This window comes from Terrapene carolina, unplaced genomic scaffold, assembly GCF_002925995.2.
Source record: "Terrapene carolina triunguis isolate 2854851 unplaced genomic scaffold, T_m_triunguis-2.0 Scaffold171, whole genome shotgun sequence".
Taxonomy (NCBI): Eukaryota; Metazoa; Chordata; order Testudines; family Emydidae; genus Terrapene; species Terrapene triunguis.
In genome coordinates this window covers 921,458-939,248 of record NW_020664522.1, presented here as the reverse complement: position 1 = coordinate 939,248, position 17,791 = coordinate 921,458, and the positions used below count along the sequence as shown (strand labels likewise).

The following is a 17,791-nucleotide window of genomic DNA, read 5'->3' as shown; positions in this document are numbered from 1 at the left end:
ATATAGAGTTTTCACTCTATATGCATCCGAAGAAGTGGGTTGTAGCCCACGAAAGCTTATGCTCTAATAAATTTGTTAGTCTCTAAGGTGCCACAAGTACTCCTACTATTTTTTTTAAATCATGAAAAAATAAGAAAACTGGAATCTTCATTCCCAGCATAGGGTAGCTCTTACCCTAGTCTGACTCCACTAAGCTCCATCCCGTTTCCTCAGCCTACCCAGATGCAGGGTTCAGGTATGATGTGGGGAGGCAACCCCTGCTCTCTGGGAACTCCCCACTGCAAGCAAGCGGGTGGAACCTATGCTTGAGCCCCACTCCACTATCCACTGGCTAGAGCAGCTGGCCACATACGAGGGGGAAGTGAGCTGCATTCTTTAACGGGTGGCAGTAACTTGCCTCTGCAGAATAAGAGGGGAACAGGGAAGGCATCATGACTGATTGACCATACCTGCCCAGGGCTAGACTCAGTCTAGCCATTGGTCTATTACTGTAAACCCACTGAAGTTCCACATTTAAATACTCTAAATATTTCTTACATTAAATAGCTTTTACACATACAAAATTTAAAAAGATCAATCCTGGGTTCCTCATCATCCATCCATCGTGCATTAAAACTCCAAACCCCTCCTTTTAATGCGTCTCCTCCCCTGTTCAGAACTTCGAGGGAATCCAGATAGGCTTCAGAGCGATTTGTTTTGTTTCCTCTCTCCCTCCACAACTTTCTGGCCTCTTTTATAGGCTAAGGAAAGTAATTCTCATGTGCAGTAGTGGTGCTGTAACCACTCTACTTCACTTGATAGTCGTCTCACCCATACCACTTGTGAGATGACAGCCTCACACCATATGAATCTCTAGCCTAGACTGTGTGTATCTGTGTGTGTAGAAAAGGGAACCCCACTCCCCGCCTATCTGTTTCTGGAGCTATACATTTAAATTTGTGAGCCCTTTGGTTGGTAGAAAGTAGGTCCACTGGAAGTAGGGACAACTCTACATCAACCCTTCCATGCTCCTTGGCCCATGAGCCAGGACAGTCAGTGGAATCAGTGCAGTTAATCTCTCCACCTTTCCAATTTGCCAATATACAACCTATGTACATCCATTATTTTGGGAAAGGGCATAAACTGGACAGGAATCTTCTGCTCTAGTACTTGGATTTTCTGGTGGGCAGGGAGACAATCAATTTTCAACATTTTGAGTATAATTCACCTCTGGTTCCCCGCTTGCTACCTACTTTTATAAATCTGTCTTGTAAAATGGAGTCCTTTTACTTTATTCTTTTATTCTGCTTGGAATGGAGGACAAGTAACTCCTCAAGCACTGAGTGCACCATTAGTTTATGAGAATTCAAGAAACTCACAAGTAAAGTGATCCAAAACCAATATATTAACCATCATGACTGCATTTTTCTTGGGAACTTCCCCTACACACACTCTCTCTCTCTCTCTCTATGGGGAGTGCTAAAAGGCTTACTACTGTGGCTATTGATCACTGACCCGCAAAAGGGGACCCATTAAGATGTTTTTGTTTAGAAAGGGAGCCTCCTTGAGATTCATCCTGACTCCAAGAAATCTTCCCTCAAGCAGTTTACTCCTGCCAGATGGAATGGAAGAAAGATGGTGCTCAGATGCAGGAGTGATGGGTATCATATAAGAACCTCAACCAAGATTTTCAAAAGTGATGGGTGATTTGGGGTGCCCAACTACCGGAGGCCTAATTTTCAGAAAGTAGTAAGCACCTATCCTCTGAAAAAATCAGGCCTCTCTAACGTGTGTCAAGTTGGACACCTAAAAAGTGTAGCAACCAAAATTACTAAGCACTTGAAAAAAAATCTTGGGTATAGATAATTGTTCAGCCCTCCAAAATCTCCCTACTCCCATCGAGACTTGATTCCTCTCTTCACTTTTTACATCTTTTTTGTAGCTAGCACTTACTCATTTTAAATGGCACCAGTTAATTGGCCTCAGTACAGACTAGCCTTTATAAATTTCTAATTCTCGCCTGTCCACTATATAGCTAGAGTCAAACAGTTTAAGATTTCTGCTTTCCTCTTTGCTAGCTGATCACTGCTTCAGGGACTTTAGGTGTTTTAGCAAAGCCTGAGTCTTGTTCAGAGGAATGAAAGGTGTGGGGGTAAGTTCTTTAAACCGCCTTTACAGCTCTGAAGCAAATGGAGAATGGGTTTGGCCTCTGGTGCAGGTTAGATCAGCCTCAGGAGCCACACAGTCATTCTGGCAGCTCTATACTACACAGGGAAACCCCTTACCGTGGGGGTACACCTCAGGAGCTGGTTCCCCAGGCTATGTGTTCACCTTACAGTGCTGCAGCACTGCACAGGGGCCAGAGCACAACACAGAATCTGGATCCAGAGCATGGATCTATATGGCCACAGACCCAAAGAGTGGGAGCAAGTGAGCCATGTTCCCCATTTCCCCATACCTAGCAGTCGCTAAATACAGCTAGTTTCTGGCAGTATAAGGCCAAACCAATGTATCCACATTGTAAATGAAAATTCAAAAAACCATGTGTGTGCTCAGAGGGAATAGATAAAACCCTTCAATACCAGGAGCAGATCTTTGGCCCTTTGGAGAGCTGAAGGCATGAACCTTCCCTTGTAACGCATAAAGTAGCTAGTAAAAGGAGCAGCGAGAGTACAGTTGGGAAAAACAACCCACACAGAGTCCAGAGAAAAGCCTATAATCACTGCAAACCCATGACATACAGTAGGAACATTCTGCCATTGGAATTTTTTTTTTTTGACTCTATAGTCCCTAAATAAAAGGTATGAATCGAAACTTACACTGTGGTTTTTTTCCTGTAGCAGCCAGAGTTCAAACAACTTTTCAGCAGATTGCAGCTTCCAACAAGAAGAGCATGGTGCTAGATTAAGATCAGACACAACCAGACAAAATATAGTAATTTGGGCTCCTTTGCAAAGTTGTTGCTGACCTGAACTGGTCACAGTACTGCTCCCACAAGCATTGAATATTTGCAATGGTGATAAAACCCTTCTCTCCTCACCGAAGGAACCATACACACCAAAACTAGAGTCTCATAACAAGAGCATTTCACTTAGCTGGCTGTGAAATACTGGATTTGACTTCTAACTTTAAACAGCCTATTTAAAGACAACAGCATTTACCTAAAGAAGGAAAAAGAGAGGCCCGAGTAACTAACTCACAGGAAAGCTAGAATGGCACTTTCCTACTCAAATCATCTTTCCACACTGCAGAGCCACTGAAACGGATTGAAATATAGTATTTCTACCTCCTGGTGACAAAGGAAACAGAGGAACGGGTGACTCGGTTTTTGCTGCACACAATGCTTGCAGCAGTACCATAAACTTGGATCCTCTAACGCTGCAATACACAGTCCTTTGTGCTAGTTCACAGAGAAGGTGGAAGAGGGTTTGGGAGTGGGAGAGAGATACTAAGAAGACAATCACAAGTGGAAAAATCTTTGCTCCTTGGAAGTCAATGGAAAAACACTCATTGACTTCAATGGGCCAGGATTTAATTCATATGTGGTGCAGCCCTGCGCACCCACATTAATGTTCCCTGGTAACCGTTGCCGGAGGATGTTCTAAAATGGACACCATAGAACTGTTGTAATATCCTGAGGCACAGAGCCACTCCGCTGTCCTGGCCCTATTTACGGAATTGTCTCTTATATATAAACTGACACTTGGAGGCGGGGGAGAGGGGAGACTTATGATCGGCTATCAGAAAAGCAATCCTCGCTCGCTGCTCAGTGCTCATCTGTGATAACAACAGTCATTATGAAAAGGTTGCCTCTGCTGCTTGTATATAAATCAGTGTCAAACATAGCTCTAACCTCCAGAGACAATGAGCCAGCTTTCCATTGAGCGCAGCCTGCCATGTGAATTAGCACATGACTGCTGAATGGCCAGTATTGTTGGTGTTAGCAGCAGGAGCAGCCCACTGACATTTACTTAAATACCAGGTGATCTTTTCAACAGATTTGGAGGTTTGTGACACATTTTCCTCCTGCTTTCCTGAGTGCCCCCTTCCAAAGAGAAAATCAATTTCCTTCTTTCCTCAAGCTGTCTGACCTTGAAAAGCCCATTGCTTTGCTTTGTTGGAATAGACTGAGCTGATCTTCTGCCAATTCTAATTTATCAAGAAGAAGGTGAAAGGAAACAGCAGGATTTTTTTTTTTTGGTGTTGCATAAAGAATAATGTTGCTTTTTCTCCTAGCTTTTCAATATTCTGTAAGCACTTTTGGTTAATTCAAGTGTTGTTGTGACTCTTTTGGTGCCAAATCTTCGAAGGAAAGACTAATGGGTTAAGTGAAGGATCTAAATAACATGTTTTCCAGTCATAAGATCTTTTCTCTTCTGTGTTTCATGACTTGAACTTTCATTGATCTCTGGAGGAAAACTTTTCAATTGTTCTTTGCTTTAGGTGAACAGTATGTAATCACATGCTCGGTCTTCACCATTGGAGATCACTGATCAGCAAGTATTGCTGGGCTATGATGCTTATTTTCAATTCGACTCACTGGGCCCAGGATCTCAACTGAATTAAAGTAACTTGCCCATATTATATACGCTCAAAATTTGCCTAATGTATCTTAGTGGCTCCAATCCCTACTCATATACTTGGTCCAGCTACCTCTGCTCTCCAGCAAGTTTGCTTCCCGGCAATAGTGAAGCCAGGTTTTGAGCATTGGTGGAGCCAGGGAGAGCGATGGGTCATCGTTGGTGCTACCTTCAATTATAGCTTTAATTATACCTGGCTTGAAAAGGCACTACACATACACCTAAAGGACGCTGGAAGGGGACCGGGGTCACCACCCCTGCCCACCTATTAGCTCCATCACTGCTTCCAAGCATTTTAGAGGGCTGGTATCTATAGCACTGTAGGATATCCTCCATGATATCTTTGACACCAATGGCAAGGACTCAAGACACATACATAGGAAGGAAAAGCAGATTTCACAGTGTGGTTATATGCATGATCTGGTGTTTGTAAGAGAAACACCAGGGAGGGAGGGAGGCATAGCTCAGTGGTTTGAGCATTAGCCTGCTAAACCCAGGGTTATGAGTTCAATCCTTGAGGGGGCCACTTGGGGATCTGGGGCAAAATCAGTACTTGGTTCTGCTAGTGAAGGCAGGGGGCTGGACTCAATGACCTTTCAAGGTCCCTTCCAGTTCTAGGAGATGGGATATCTCCATTTATTATTATAACACAGTATGTCCTTTTATGTGCAAAATGGGGTTTCAATGACAGAAGTCACCTCACCATGCTCTAGGTTGCCTGGATTCTAATCCTAGAGCTCAAACAAATCAGCTATTACCTATTAGGAGGATGGTCTGACACTTCTGCCTGTCAGGTTCCAAACCAGTTAATAAAGAGAGATGCATGACCAACATACTGATCATACTGATTTGAGAGATGCATGACCAACAATTTCAGCTACATCACTGCTGAGTTAAATAAAAGGGAGAAGATGAAGAACTTCATCTGCAAATTTTATCTAATAAAGTGGTCTATTCCCAACATTATTTTCAATGGCAGCTGGCAAATCTAAGATGAAGGGTGTAGCCCATTGGCCAGCCTACAGTCAGATAACGTGACAAGTCATTTTCTTTCCTCTTTTGTATATGTAAAAAATGCTAAACATTTAGTTTACTGTCAACTTAAGTTGTCTAAAATACATATTGACACTACAAAAATGTTCTTAGAATGAATAAAAAAAAGGTGCTGTCTGTTTCAATATACCACCCCAGTCATTCCTTTACATTTGCCGCAGTTTGATTTTACATGGCTTGTTCTGCCTCCGTTATTTATTGATTATATCAGCCCTTGAAATCTCTCTTTTCCTTTCGGCTGCTCTTCTCTTTTTGAGACAGAATTCTGGGTGGCAGCAGCATATACTAATCGTCATAGCAGAGTCTGGGCAGCAGGAGCTCTGGGGCTAAATCAGCACCTAAAATCAGTGTAGCTCAACTGCATAAACTGGTGGTGTGCTACTGACTTCAACCAGGTGACGAGCTAGCCCATTGCCCTCTACCCAGAGACTTGAACTGGCTTCCTGAATGACCATGGATGAGTCACTTAGAGCTTGACCCTGGGAGATGCTGAGTGCCTCCTGAGAGGTGCTGGGAGCTCTCAATTCCCATTGACTTTACTGGGAGTCAGTACTTCTCAGGTGCCACTGTGCACCTCACAGGATCAAGCCCTTTATCTCTTTCTGCCTCATTTTCTCCATCTGTAAAATAGGAGCAGATCTACTTTTCCACCCTTTGAAATGTAATTTGAGATCCTTGGATGAAAGCTGTACAAAATATTAATTATTAATATTTTCATATTGCAGCGGCATCCTTGAGAGAAGCCAACTGAAGAGATAGGGCATGAAACAGCAGAGGTCACCTGTCTTTGAAAAAGCATCTATTGCAAAAGTTCCAGTTCAGGCTACAAGCCTGGGAAACAGCTGATCTAATTATGGAAAAGCTACCCATGACAAAAAATATGAAGATGTGCTCCACTCCCTCGATTGTGCGTTACATGGGCACTCAGCTAGCAAGAAGGCTGCAGAGGTGTTTTACCCTCTGCTGTATGCTACCTGAATGGTACCAAACCATTTACAAGAAAAGTCAGAAGTAAAATTTCATATTCCCGAAAGTGAGGGACTGGGTCATACCGATTTGAGCCAGGCATAGTGCAGATAGCAACCATGAAGGATTTCCCCATACAGTTCTGTAAATGAACTTCCAGCCTCCCAGTTTAGTAGTCCAGCCCTGGGCCTCTCCTGAGTGGAAGCTCTATGAAGGGGCGGCTCCAGGCACCAGCGCAGCAAGCGCGTGCCTGGGGCGGCAAGCCGCAGGGGGCGGCCTGCCGGTTGCTGTGAGGGCGGCCGTCAGGCTGCCTTCGGTGGCATGCCTGCGGGAGGTCCGCCAGTCCCACAGCTTTGGCGGTAATTTGGTGGTGGGGACGCTGAAGACACGGCACCGGCGGACCTACCACAGGCATGCCACCGAATCCACGTGGCCAGCGGACCGCCCGCAGGCGTGCCACCGAAACCCGCCTGACAGCCGTGCTTGGGGAGGCAAAAACCATAGAGCTGCTCCTGGCTCTATGCCAAATTGTGTGATGATTTTGCAATATGAATAAATATCCAGTGGTGACAGTGACAAGACACACCAAGCTCACCTTCACTTGTGAACGTACAATGAGTCTGTTAAGGTAACAGACCACTGAAGTAGCTAACCCTCACACAGGTGGGTACTAGCATTTGGTGTGGAGTCATGCTTCCCTTTTATTGAGGAGAGTTGGATTTTATTTTATTATTTTTGCTAACGCTTTATTCTAAGATTCCATTAAGCTCTGAGCACCACAGTTCAGGCATTCCCATAGGGGAATTTTATATTCAGTTATTGTTTTAGTTTGCTTTTGAGGAACACCTAATTCAGAGTGTGCACTTAACTCTTGTCATCAGTACTTCGGTATCCCCCAGTGACCAATGCTAACAGCATTTTGCAGCTGCACTTTCTTTCAGTTCCTGCTTTAACAAATGAATTAGAAGAAGTAAAGGATTTTCTTTTTTGTGTTTGTTATTTCAAACCCACAGGCAAGGATTTCCTCTGCCTCAAATAAAAGGTTAACACAGGGCTTCAAGACTCCAGGCAGGGAGCTGTTATAGAGGATGAAAGGGAAAATACAACCAATAGAGCTTTATAATTAATCAAAATTAATTAAATGCCACCAGATTCCCTATGGAATTAAATATTATACGATACATCCATTAGAGTGTCCAAAAGAATTCACCATGAGTAGAATTTCCTCAATGAGGTCCCAACCCAGCAAGGCAATTAAATCCATGAATTATCTTTAATGAGACTTAGGCACATGCTTAAAGTTAGGCACATGGTCTTAAGCATGGGCTTAAATATTTTGCTGCACTGGAGCCAAAATGAATTGGGTACAAATAGCTGCTTGTGACAATGCTGCTTCAACTCCTAAAATATGGTATCACCTTTGAAATACAAATAGCCTGATTAAGATAAATGGTGTTACCATGAAAAATAAACCACACACACACCCCTAGCTGTCATTTCCATTTTAACTATCTCATCCTTTTAACACTATTCCGTGTCATTGAAGTATGTAACGTGCTTGACCAAGATCTAATACATCACCCTTATAACAGGCAATTAGCACAGAGAAATTTCTACAGAGGACAGAATACAGAATTCTTGCAAACCAACCTACTTACTATTGTAAGTTACTCACTGGTTATAACGGACACTTTCCAGACTTTACGGCTATCAGTAGTGCTCTGAAATGAGGGATTAAGTGCTAACAGCAAGATGAAGGCTACATGTTCAATCCACTCCTTTAAATGTAAAGCAAAGCAAGTTTTAACTGGGAAGTGCCATGTTAAGAAATATGCTGTCTGCTCAAGAGCCATTCACACAGGTGTTAAAACCAGTATTACTTGAAATAGTTTTAAACATGGCATGTTACCACAGCAAACCCAGGCAGAAATACCTGAAGGAATTTATGATGACCCTGTTAGCTTTCATTCCCAAGGGCTCCTGCTGCACACTGTCAAACTACCTCGGGCATTAACCACACTAGCATTTTTCTGAAATTCTCCCAGCATTGCATTATAATGAGTGTAGTCACCCCAGCTGTAGCAACAGTGGGAGGATTATTGCAGACAGCACTTCAGTGTCTTTACCACCATATCATCTAAATATGTTCAAATGGTATGGTGGTAAAAATGCCAGCAGGCACTAGCAACCAGTCTGCACTAGCAGTATCAATGGTGGAGTTGCAATAGTAAGAGCTTTTAAGAAAAATGCCAATGTGAAGAAAGCCTGAGAAGGGCGTAGAAGGCCAGGTGCAGGTGGGTAAAGGCAGGGTAAAGGTGCGAAGCCAAAGGAGTACTGCAGAGTGAACACCTAGCCACTCAGTTTTTCAGGATTTTCCAATGACTCTGGTGGGGGAGGTTTGAGGTCCATGTGCTGTGTCTGCTCCACAGTGAGACAAATCCTGTCCACCCCAACGGGATGGAGTCTTGAGTTTCTATTCTCAGAGTTCCCAAGTGTTTTCCAAGGCCATGTCTACAATTACCAAGTTCTGTCGACAAAAGTGATGTTGACAGCCAAAATTTGACATCATAAAAATCAGAATCACATGTTCACACTCACTCCCTCTGTCGGCAGAGCATGTCCACAGTGGAAGCACCATCATTGACAGTGTGAGCAATGCACTGTGGGTACCTATCCAGCTTGACACTTTGTCGCTAGGCATTGTGGGAAGGCAGAGAGGATCGCGGCACATTCTGGGACCGGGCTCAATGTCCCGTGATGTATTGTTTTCTGTCCCAGTACTCAGACTCATAGGTCGGAAGGGACCTGTTTTGTGCAGGAGGTCAGACTATTTGATCATAATGGTCTCTTCTGACCTTAAAGTTTATGAGTCTGTGATCTTCTAGTCTGACCTCCTGCACAACACAGGCCACATAATCTCACCCATCCACTCCTGTAACAAACCCTGACCCATGTCTGAGCTACTGAAGTCCTCAACTTGTGGTTTAAAGACTTCAAGGTGCAGAGAATCCTCCAGCAAGTGACCTGTGCCCCACACTACAGAGGAAGGCGAAAACCCCCCCAGGGCCTCTGCCAATCATCCCTGGAGGAAAACTCCTTCCCGACCCCAAATATGGCAATCAGCTAAACCCTGAGCATGTGGGCAAGACTCACCAGCCAGACACCCAGGAAAGAATTCTCTGAAATAACTCAGATCCCACCCTATCTAGTGTCCCATCACAGGCTATTGCACATATTTACCGCTAATAGTCAAAGATCAATTAATTGCCAAAATTAGGCTATCCCATCATACCATCCCTTCCATAAACCTATCAAGCTTAGTCTTGAAGCCAGATATGTCTCTTGCCTCCACTACTTCCCTTGGAAGGCTATTCCAGAACTTCACTCCTCTGATGGTTAGAAACCTTCATCTAATTTCAAGTCTAAACTTCCTGATGGCCAGTTTATATCCATTTGTTATTGTGTCCACATTGGTACTGAGCTTAAATAACTCCTCTCCCTCCCTGGTATTTATCCCTCTGATATATTTATAGAGAGCAATCATATCTCCCCTCAGCCTTCTTTTGGTTAGGCTAAACAATCGAAGCTCTTTCAGTCTCAATGGGCTTTCTTTCCCAGAATTTTTGCAACGGCCCTTCTTTGTGGTGCACCCTGGCATCTTTGTGAGAAGGGATGGATCCTGCAGTGCTCTCCTATGCTCTGTTAACTGTCATGAAGACATTGTGTATAGCAGTGCAGTTAATCTTGAAGTTCCTACCTGAAAAAGACTCCCAGGCGCCCGACATGATGTGTTATATGGATAGGAGCAACTTTAGATTGCTTTTGGCATTCACAGAACAGCTGCATAGGGTAGACCGTCGCTTTTGGGCTTAGGAAACAAGCACTGAATGGTGGGATCGTATCGTCATGCAGGTCTGGGATGGAGAGCAGTGACTACAGAACTTTTGGATGCGGAAAGCCACCTTCCTGGAACTGTGTGTGGAGCTCGCCCCAACACTGCAGTGCAAGGACACCCGAATGAGAGCTGCCCTATCGGTGGAGAAGCATGTGGCAATCGCTGTGTGGAAGCTGGCGATTCCAGCCTGCTACCGGTTGGTTGAGAATCAATTTGGAGTAGGGAAGTTGACCGTTGGGGCTGCATTAATGCAAGTATGCAGGGCAGTAAATTGCATCCTGCTACAAAGGACCGTGACTCTGGGAAATGTGCGTGAAATAGTGGACAGTTTTACAGAAATAGGTTTCCCTAACTGTGGGGCGCGCCTCATGGGGAAAAGAGCATACGCTCTTTACAAGGGTCGTGGCGCAGCATACTAGGAAAAAAATTCTAAAATTCTTCCACACTTTTCACAGGCAGGGGTCATTCTAGCAGACATCTCACTGCTAAGGGTAAGCAGGGAAGCGAGGGCACATCTACCCCATGCTTGTGGCTTCTGCCCTGCTCCCTATGCTGCTTGCCTATGTGCCGCTTTGGTCCCTGCACAAGTGATTGCCGAATGGCGCGGGAAAGTGTCCTACAACGGGGAAAGGAACAAAGCAGCTCTGCCAAGGAACCTTGGGCAGACGATTGCTGAGTACCTCCTGGAAAGTTTCCTGGAGATCTCTCTGGAGGATTCCTGTGAGATCTCGGCATGCATCAACATCCTGTTCTGCCATACTGATTAACTACACGGGGAAATGTCCAGCTCACAAAAACACAGCCAGCCTCCCACATTTCTAGACCTTGAACTCACCTCCACACTACACAAACCACAGCCATAGGCTTCTCCTCTTCTGCTTCTTGCTCACCAGAAAGCAACTGCTGAGACTGGCTAGATACCTCTGGAGTGGAGAACAGTTCCTGGCTGCCTATCCCACTGTGTGACCCTGCTGGAAGCTCCACATCGTCGTCTAACTCCACCTTTTCATCAATAACTTTATCCTCTGGGTTAAGTCCTCTTTCCACCCCCTCCAGGCCTGCCAAAGTATCCATGGGGCTCTTGGTGGTGGAGTTGCCACCAAGGATAGCGCCCAGCTCCTTATAGAATTGGCAGGCCTTAGGTGAAGCACCGGAGCGACGGTTTGCCTCCCTCGCCTTATGGTACGCCTGCCTCTGCTCCTTTATCTTCACTCTGCACTGCAGCATGTCCCGATCATAGCCCTTTTCGCACAAGCCTCAAAAAATGTGCCCATAGGTATCCCAATTCCTACAGCTCAAGCGCAGCTGGGACTGCACAGCCTCCTCTCCCCATAAACTGATCAGATCCAACAGCTCAACAGTGTTCCAAGTGGGAGAAAGTTTGGTGCTATATGTTAATTTCTTTCATCAGACTGTGAACCCCTTCCTCATACTGGTGAGCAGCTGGGTACAAAGAGACTATTCCTGGGAGTAACTGCTCATCAGTGTGAATAAGAGGTTCACAATCTGGCCCTTTGCTAATAAAGCCAAACTCCAAGGAGAAGGTGACTGTGGCCTCTACATAGTATATTTGAGAGCAGGTTGGTAAAGGCATCTGCTCACATTAATCTACCCCACAGGTGTGTAGCAGAGATTAGGTAACACATATGCACATGCTTACCTGTGCTGGTAATGTTCAACACAGCTAATGGTGCCGGGATTCTAGGTGGCAATTTTCAATGGGTTTTAAGGGAGCCAAGTGCCCAATTCCCACTGAAAATCCCAGTCCTAACCCTCAATTTCAAATGGCACTAACTGCTCCCATAATCAACTCCACCCCCCTTCAAAGAGCCTTCACTGTTTCTATTCCTTAAACCGCCTGGTATTATTTTAGTCTGTCATTTAAAAATAATAAAGTTAATGTTTATTTATGCTTTTCCATTTATGGGTACTAAATAGCAGGAGTACATACTACTACCTATAAATCAGAAAAGGGGGACATGTGAATTAGCAAACATACTGAAAAATGATCTTCATAGTTACAGAAGACAGTAAATCTAGACTTTTTTCTGTGCCTCTGGGAAAACAAACAGTCATAATAAAAATAAAGACAGATGTTAAAAGCAGAGGGACTGAAAAGTTATTACTGGTACATCACCATGCACCTTATTTGCATTGTTTATATTCTTAAAGGGCCCAAACCTGTGAAGTGCTGAGCTCAACTGGGAGTTCATGGGGTTCAGCAACCAGAAGCAGCTCAATACCTCGTAGGATTGAGCCCCAATGCTTTGCTTTTGTCAGTGTAAAATTGAGCTTAGCCTCTTCATTATTGCCTCTTAGAATACCTAAGCAGCCACACATCATAAAAGCTAACTCATAAAAAATGGCCTGAATATGTATCCTGGGTCATGTGCTAGTCTGTGCCGATGGAAGCAAAATGAACACATAGTAAGGGCCAAATTCAACCCATATGTCAGTGGACATACCTCCTCTGATGTTAGTGGTGTTTGGGCTGCTTCCCCAAGGCTGAATTGAGCATTCGTGCTACGGAAGTGGCAATAATGGGAATAGGAATTCTCTTGATAGCAGCAGCTGCACACACAACCTGCTCCATTTAGACAGATTATTCTTGCCCCAGGGCAAAACTAAACTGCACGATGTGTATGTGCATGTGTTTGTGCATGCACAGATGTCATTGCCAGCTCAGGGATGTATATACCCAAACATAAGGCGCACTCTCTGTCATGCCACCCCAAAACACACCTCTGTTACTACTGTGCAGGGCCCCTGGATCAACCTCTTTACTGCTTTTGAAGGACCCAGAATCAGAGGGAAGAGTTTCACCTCTCTTTCCCCACACTACAGCCAGTCCCGTCCCCCCAGGTGGCACCTATACGCAACACTCCACTAGGTCTGCAGCACTCAAGGGGTAAGTTATGGAGGGTGAGTGGCAAGGACATCAAGAGGAATGGTGTGCAGAAAGTGAGCTCAGACTATGAAAGAGATCCGCAGTGCAGCTCTGAGACGCTACTCTCATTCCCCTTTCATTCCAATGCTACGTATTGATGGGTTGTTCTCCGAGCCTCTCTCACTTTAGAACGAGGAGTACTTGTGGCACCTTAGAGACTAACAAATTTGGGTTTTAGCCCACGAAAGCTTACGCCCAGATAAATTTGTGAGTCTCTAAGGTGCCACAAGGACTCCTCGTTCTTTTTGCTGATACAGACTAACACGGCTACCACTCTAAAACTTCTCACTTTAGAGCGTCACACCTCATGAGCAGTTCGTGGAGAGGACCATAAAGCAAAGCAGAATGCTTCTCTCACCCAACCTGAGATTGAGACAAGCTTTCACACATGGGGTGGGGGGAAGCAATCCATTCTAATGCATGAGCAACGCTCAATAATTCATTACTCAGAGAAGCATCTTTTAGTAAGAATGGAAACAAACATAATTTCTGAGTACCACTCCCTCTGTCCTGACTAATAAGAATAGCCCAGTCTGAGCGGATGAGCTTTCCAGGGAGTTATTTTGCTCATCTGCATAGCAGCATTCTCTTCCAGAGCAAAAGGAGCGGCAGTTCTTTTCCCAAAACAGAAAAAACAAAACAAAAAAACCTGATAAGTGATTGACTGTAAAATAAACAAACAACAAATAAAAAATATTTTAAAAAATGCTGGTGCTATAGAATAGTTAACATGCTGTTAAAGTGTGTGTCATGGTGATTTACATAGAAATAGTCTACTTTGCAGCCCAAGAGACAACTGTAAGTTAGTGTAAACGTGTAGCCAGATGCATAGTCACTCCCTCGCTAATCCTGCGCTGCACTCTCTAGTTTATCGTTGTGCACATTCTGCAGCAGAAGGAATGAAAAAGAGGCATCGGTCTGTGGAAGTACACTATTAAATCAACCACTGAAAACAGACCTGAAATCAGCTCAGCCTTTTAACTTTTCTGTAGATTTTTATTTTCTTTTAGTCTTGTGGTTAAGGCAAAGCATTGGGTTCTAGTCCTAGTGCTGATACCGTCTTCCTTTGTAGCCCTGGGCAAGTCCCTTAACCTCGCTGCTTCAGTCTCCCAATCTGAGTGGGGATAGTAGTACTGCCCTACTGCACAGAGTGCTATGAGGATTAATTAATGTTTGTAATAAGGGAGTAGAGTATTGGCCTCATGAACTTTACACTGTCAAAGAAGCAAGGGGTGAAGGAGGGCTGTCGGGGATCCTGTTCCTTCTCTGTTTAGCCTCCTCTTAAGCCAACTACAGGATATAATGATCATTCCCCATTTTATATTGGGAAGAATTTTATACACACACACACGTGTACCACTTACATACACACAGCCAATCAACAGCAGGCCTCTGGGTACTACAGAAACCTGTTGCTTTCTGAATATGTTTATTACACAGAAGCCTGTTGAGTCTGACTTATTTGTGATAAAGGCTTGAAAAGTGAATACTGTTTTCTTCTGATGTGCGGATGTTAGCATACAGTGTTCATTAAAAGATATTCCAACAAGCTGCATTAACTGGATAACCCCAGTGATTAGGCTCAAACTTCTCTGATTTAGCCACATTTCTCACACCAGTATGTATAACAATATTTTTCTTCAGATCAGGAGGGCTGACATTACTCTCACCATGCTGTAGGGAAATATTAGTTTTAGACTGCTAATGTTTTATTTATTTTTAGTAAGCCTGGTATAGGGCAGAAACACAGGAAACGCAACCCAGACAATGACCACTGATCCACCTAGTCTAGTATTCTAGTTTTAAAAGATTAAGAGATTATGATCATTTAGTCTGACCACCTGCATTGCACAGGCCATACAAATCTCACCTAGTGATTCCTGAAGCAAGTCCAATGTGGTTGAACTAGATCATACATTTTAGAATGAGATTCGTTCTTGAGGTCAACCTTGTCATGGCTCCAGCACTGCTCTATACAAAACGATTCAAAGGAAAGTGAGTTCCTTCCCCTCCTCATCAATAGCATAACCAAACAATGTTGCAAATGTACAGGGCATGGGGAAATGGCGAATGGCATTCCTTCCTGACTCATGCTAGCAACCAATTTATGACCTGAAGAATAAGGATTATTATCCTTTGTAACTATTAACTCAGCCAGTGTAACAGCACTGAATGATTTATTAATGTAAACATACAATCCTTTTCCTTCCACCCACCCATATTTTACTAAACTATTCGTCTCAGGGAATTCTGTGGGTTGATTATATACAACATAAAAAGTGTTTCTTCTCTTCTGAACATGCTTTCTTTACATTTCAAGTACACCTCCTGTGCTTGTGTTAAGAGGAAAATGTGGTTGGCCTTCACTTTACCATTCATTATTTTAGATACCTCTATCATCTCTCTTCTTAATATCGTCCCTTTCCCAAACTAAATCATGCTAGACTTTTTAATCCCTCTTCATATGAAAGTTCCCTCCCCCAGTGCTTCTAATCATTTTCATTACCTTTCTCTGAAATGAGGTGACCAAAACTCAATGCTGAATTCATGGTGAAGTCATTCCATCAATTTACATAATGGCATTATAAAATTCCCATACGACTCCCCTTCTTCTACAGCCAAATGTTGTATTTGCTTTTTGGAGTGCTGCTGGACATTCAGCAGATGCCTTCATTAAACTGTCCTCTGTGACGTGTACACCTTTCTCCTGAGAGGTCTCAACTAACTCAGAACCCATCCGCGTGCATGAGTAGTTTTAAATTGTCCCTTCCAATGTAAATTATCTTGCAAGTCAATTCTGAGTTTTACTTGCCATGCTGTTGCCTAATAAACTAATTCTTTTAGATCTTTTTGGAGAATCTCTCACAATCATCCACAATTTTTAGTCTTCTAAATAAGTTTGGGCCTTCCAATAAATGGCGGCCATCTTGTTATTCACTATTCTACTCCTAATCCTAGAAGCACCTTGATATTAATGACTGTTTCTCAGAATGGAAAGACATTTATTCCTGCTCTTCACTTCTCAGCTCCTAAACAGTTTTTAATCCATGGCAGAATTTTATCATTCAACCTGCAGTTCCATAATAGACTATTGTAAGAGATGTCAATAGAAGCCTACTGAACGCCTACAAATATTGAATCCAATGCTTCTTCTGGACTCCTTATTTTGTTGTCTCTTTTCAAAAACCCTAGTGAGTTAGAGACATCCAGTTTATCCTTACAACAGCTGTGCTCTTTTGTGGTGGAAACACAGGAATTGCCATACTGGATCAGACCAGTGGTCCATCAAGGTAAAATCTGAACACAGGAAACCAAGGGCTCTTGTATTAACCCCTAACACTATCACTGTGGCAGTTAGCTGGAATTTCATTAGACTGTCCAGAGGTGCTCTCGGGAACAAGTTTGACAGATGGCAACCTATTTGTCTCTGCCTTTTACATCTCGGGCATCCAGACTTTCTAACAATCTCAAAGTCACTTCTGAAATGTAAACATAATAATAAAAAAAAACCCATTCAATTGCTATTAGCATCCACCTCTGAGGTACCTTTCTCTTTCCCATCCCTTCCCAGCTGAGCGTTCCCTTTTTTCCTAAATGGTGATTGCTTTGGTAATACCTCTGACCTTGACTTGTGCATGAGAGAGGGGGAGAGAGAACGCGTGCAAGAGAGACACAAAACTCAAGCCCTGGAAATCTGTTTATGTATTCTGAGAGCACATCTTCAGAGAGGGATGACTTAAGAAAGAGGGAAGCATGATGTGCATGCCAAGGCGAGCACTTCATGACTTATTTATAAGGGAAGGGGCATAAAAAAAATTGCTAAAGGAGAAAGAAGAGAGAAAAATCTGACTTACCTTGTCGGTGTAGACGAAGAACAGAATCACGATGGTGAGCTCCAGCAGGAATATAATTAACAGCATGATAAAAAACTGTCAAGAGAAGAGGGGACAGGGGAAGAAACAAAAACCCAGAAACATCAAAATCTGTTTCATCTTCCTCCTGCTGTACAATAATTACATTCGGCAGGTCATGCATGAAAAGGGGGCTTTTGTTTTATGGACAGCAGGGTACAGAGTTACTGCAAGCGAGGTGTTTGCACCATGCAGCATTGGAAAGCACACACAGGACTAGTCAGGGACACAGTATGTCCAGACACACACACAGCCTGCTTCTGCTCCTACTAACTTCAGTGAGAGCAGGGGCTTTTGTTTGTTTGTTTGTTTGTTTTGTTTAACCAAATCTTTGCAGTTAATGAAATGGCTTGGACATTTCTATTCTTCTCATTCCATACAAGGTGCTTCCCTCTCTGGAACAAGGAAGCCACAGGTCACTCCATTATGGCTACTGGGAAAGTGAAAGGAACATTTAAAT

At 43.6% G+C, this 17,791-nt stretch overlaps 1 protein-coding gene across 3 annotated transcripts in view; it reads right to left on the bottom strand.

Annotated features, from left to right (window-relative positions):
• Positions 1-17,791, bottom strand: part of TSPAN4 (tetraspanin 4) — a 422,001-nt gene that overhangs the window by 53,920 nt on the left and 350,290 nt on the right. For all 3 annotated transcript variants that reach the window (XM_024216440.1, XM_024216406.2, XM_024216398.1), the window contains one exon: positions 17,275-17,349. In XM_024216440.1, coding sequence (XP_024072208.1) covers positions 17,275-17,349 — 75 coding nt within the window. The remainder of the gene's footprint in view (positions 1-17,274; positions 17,350-17,791) is intronic.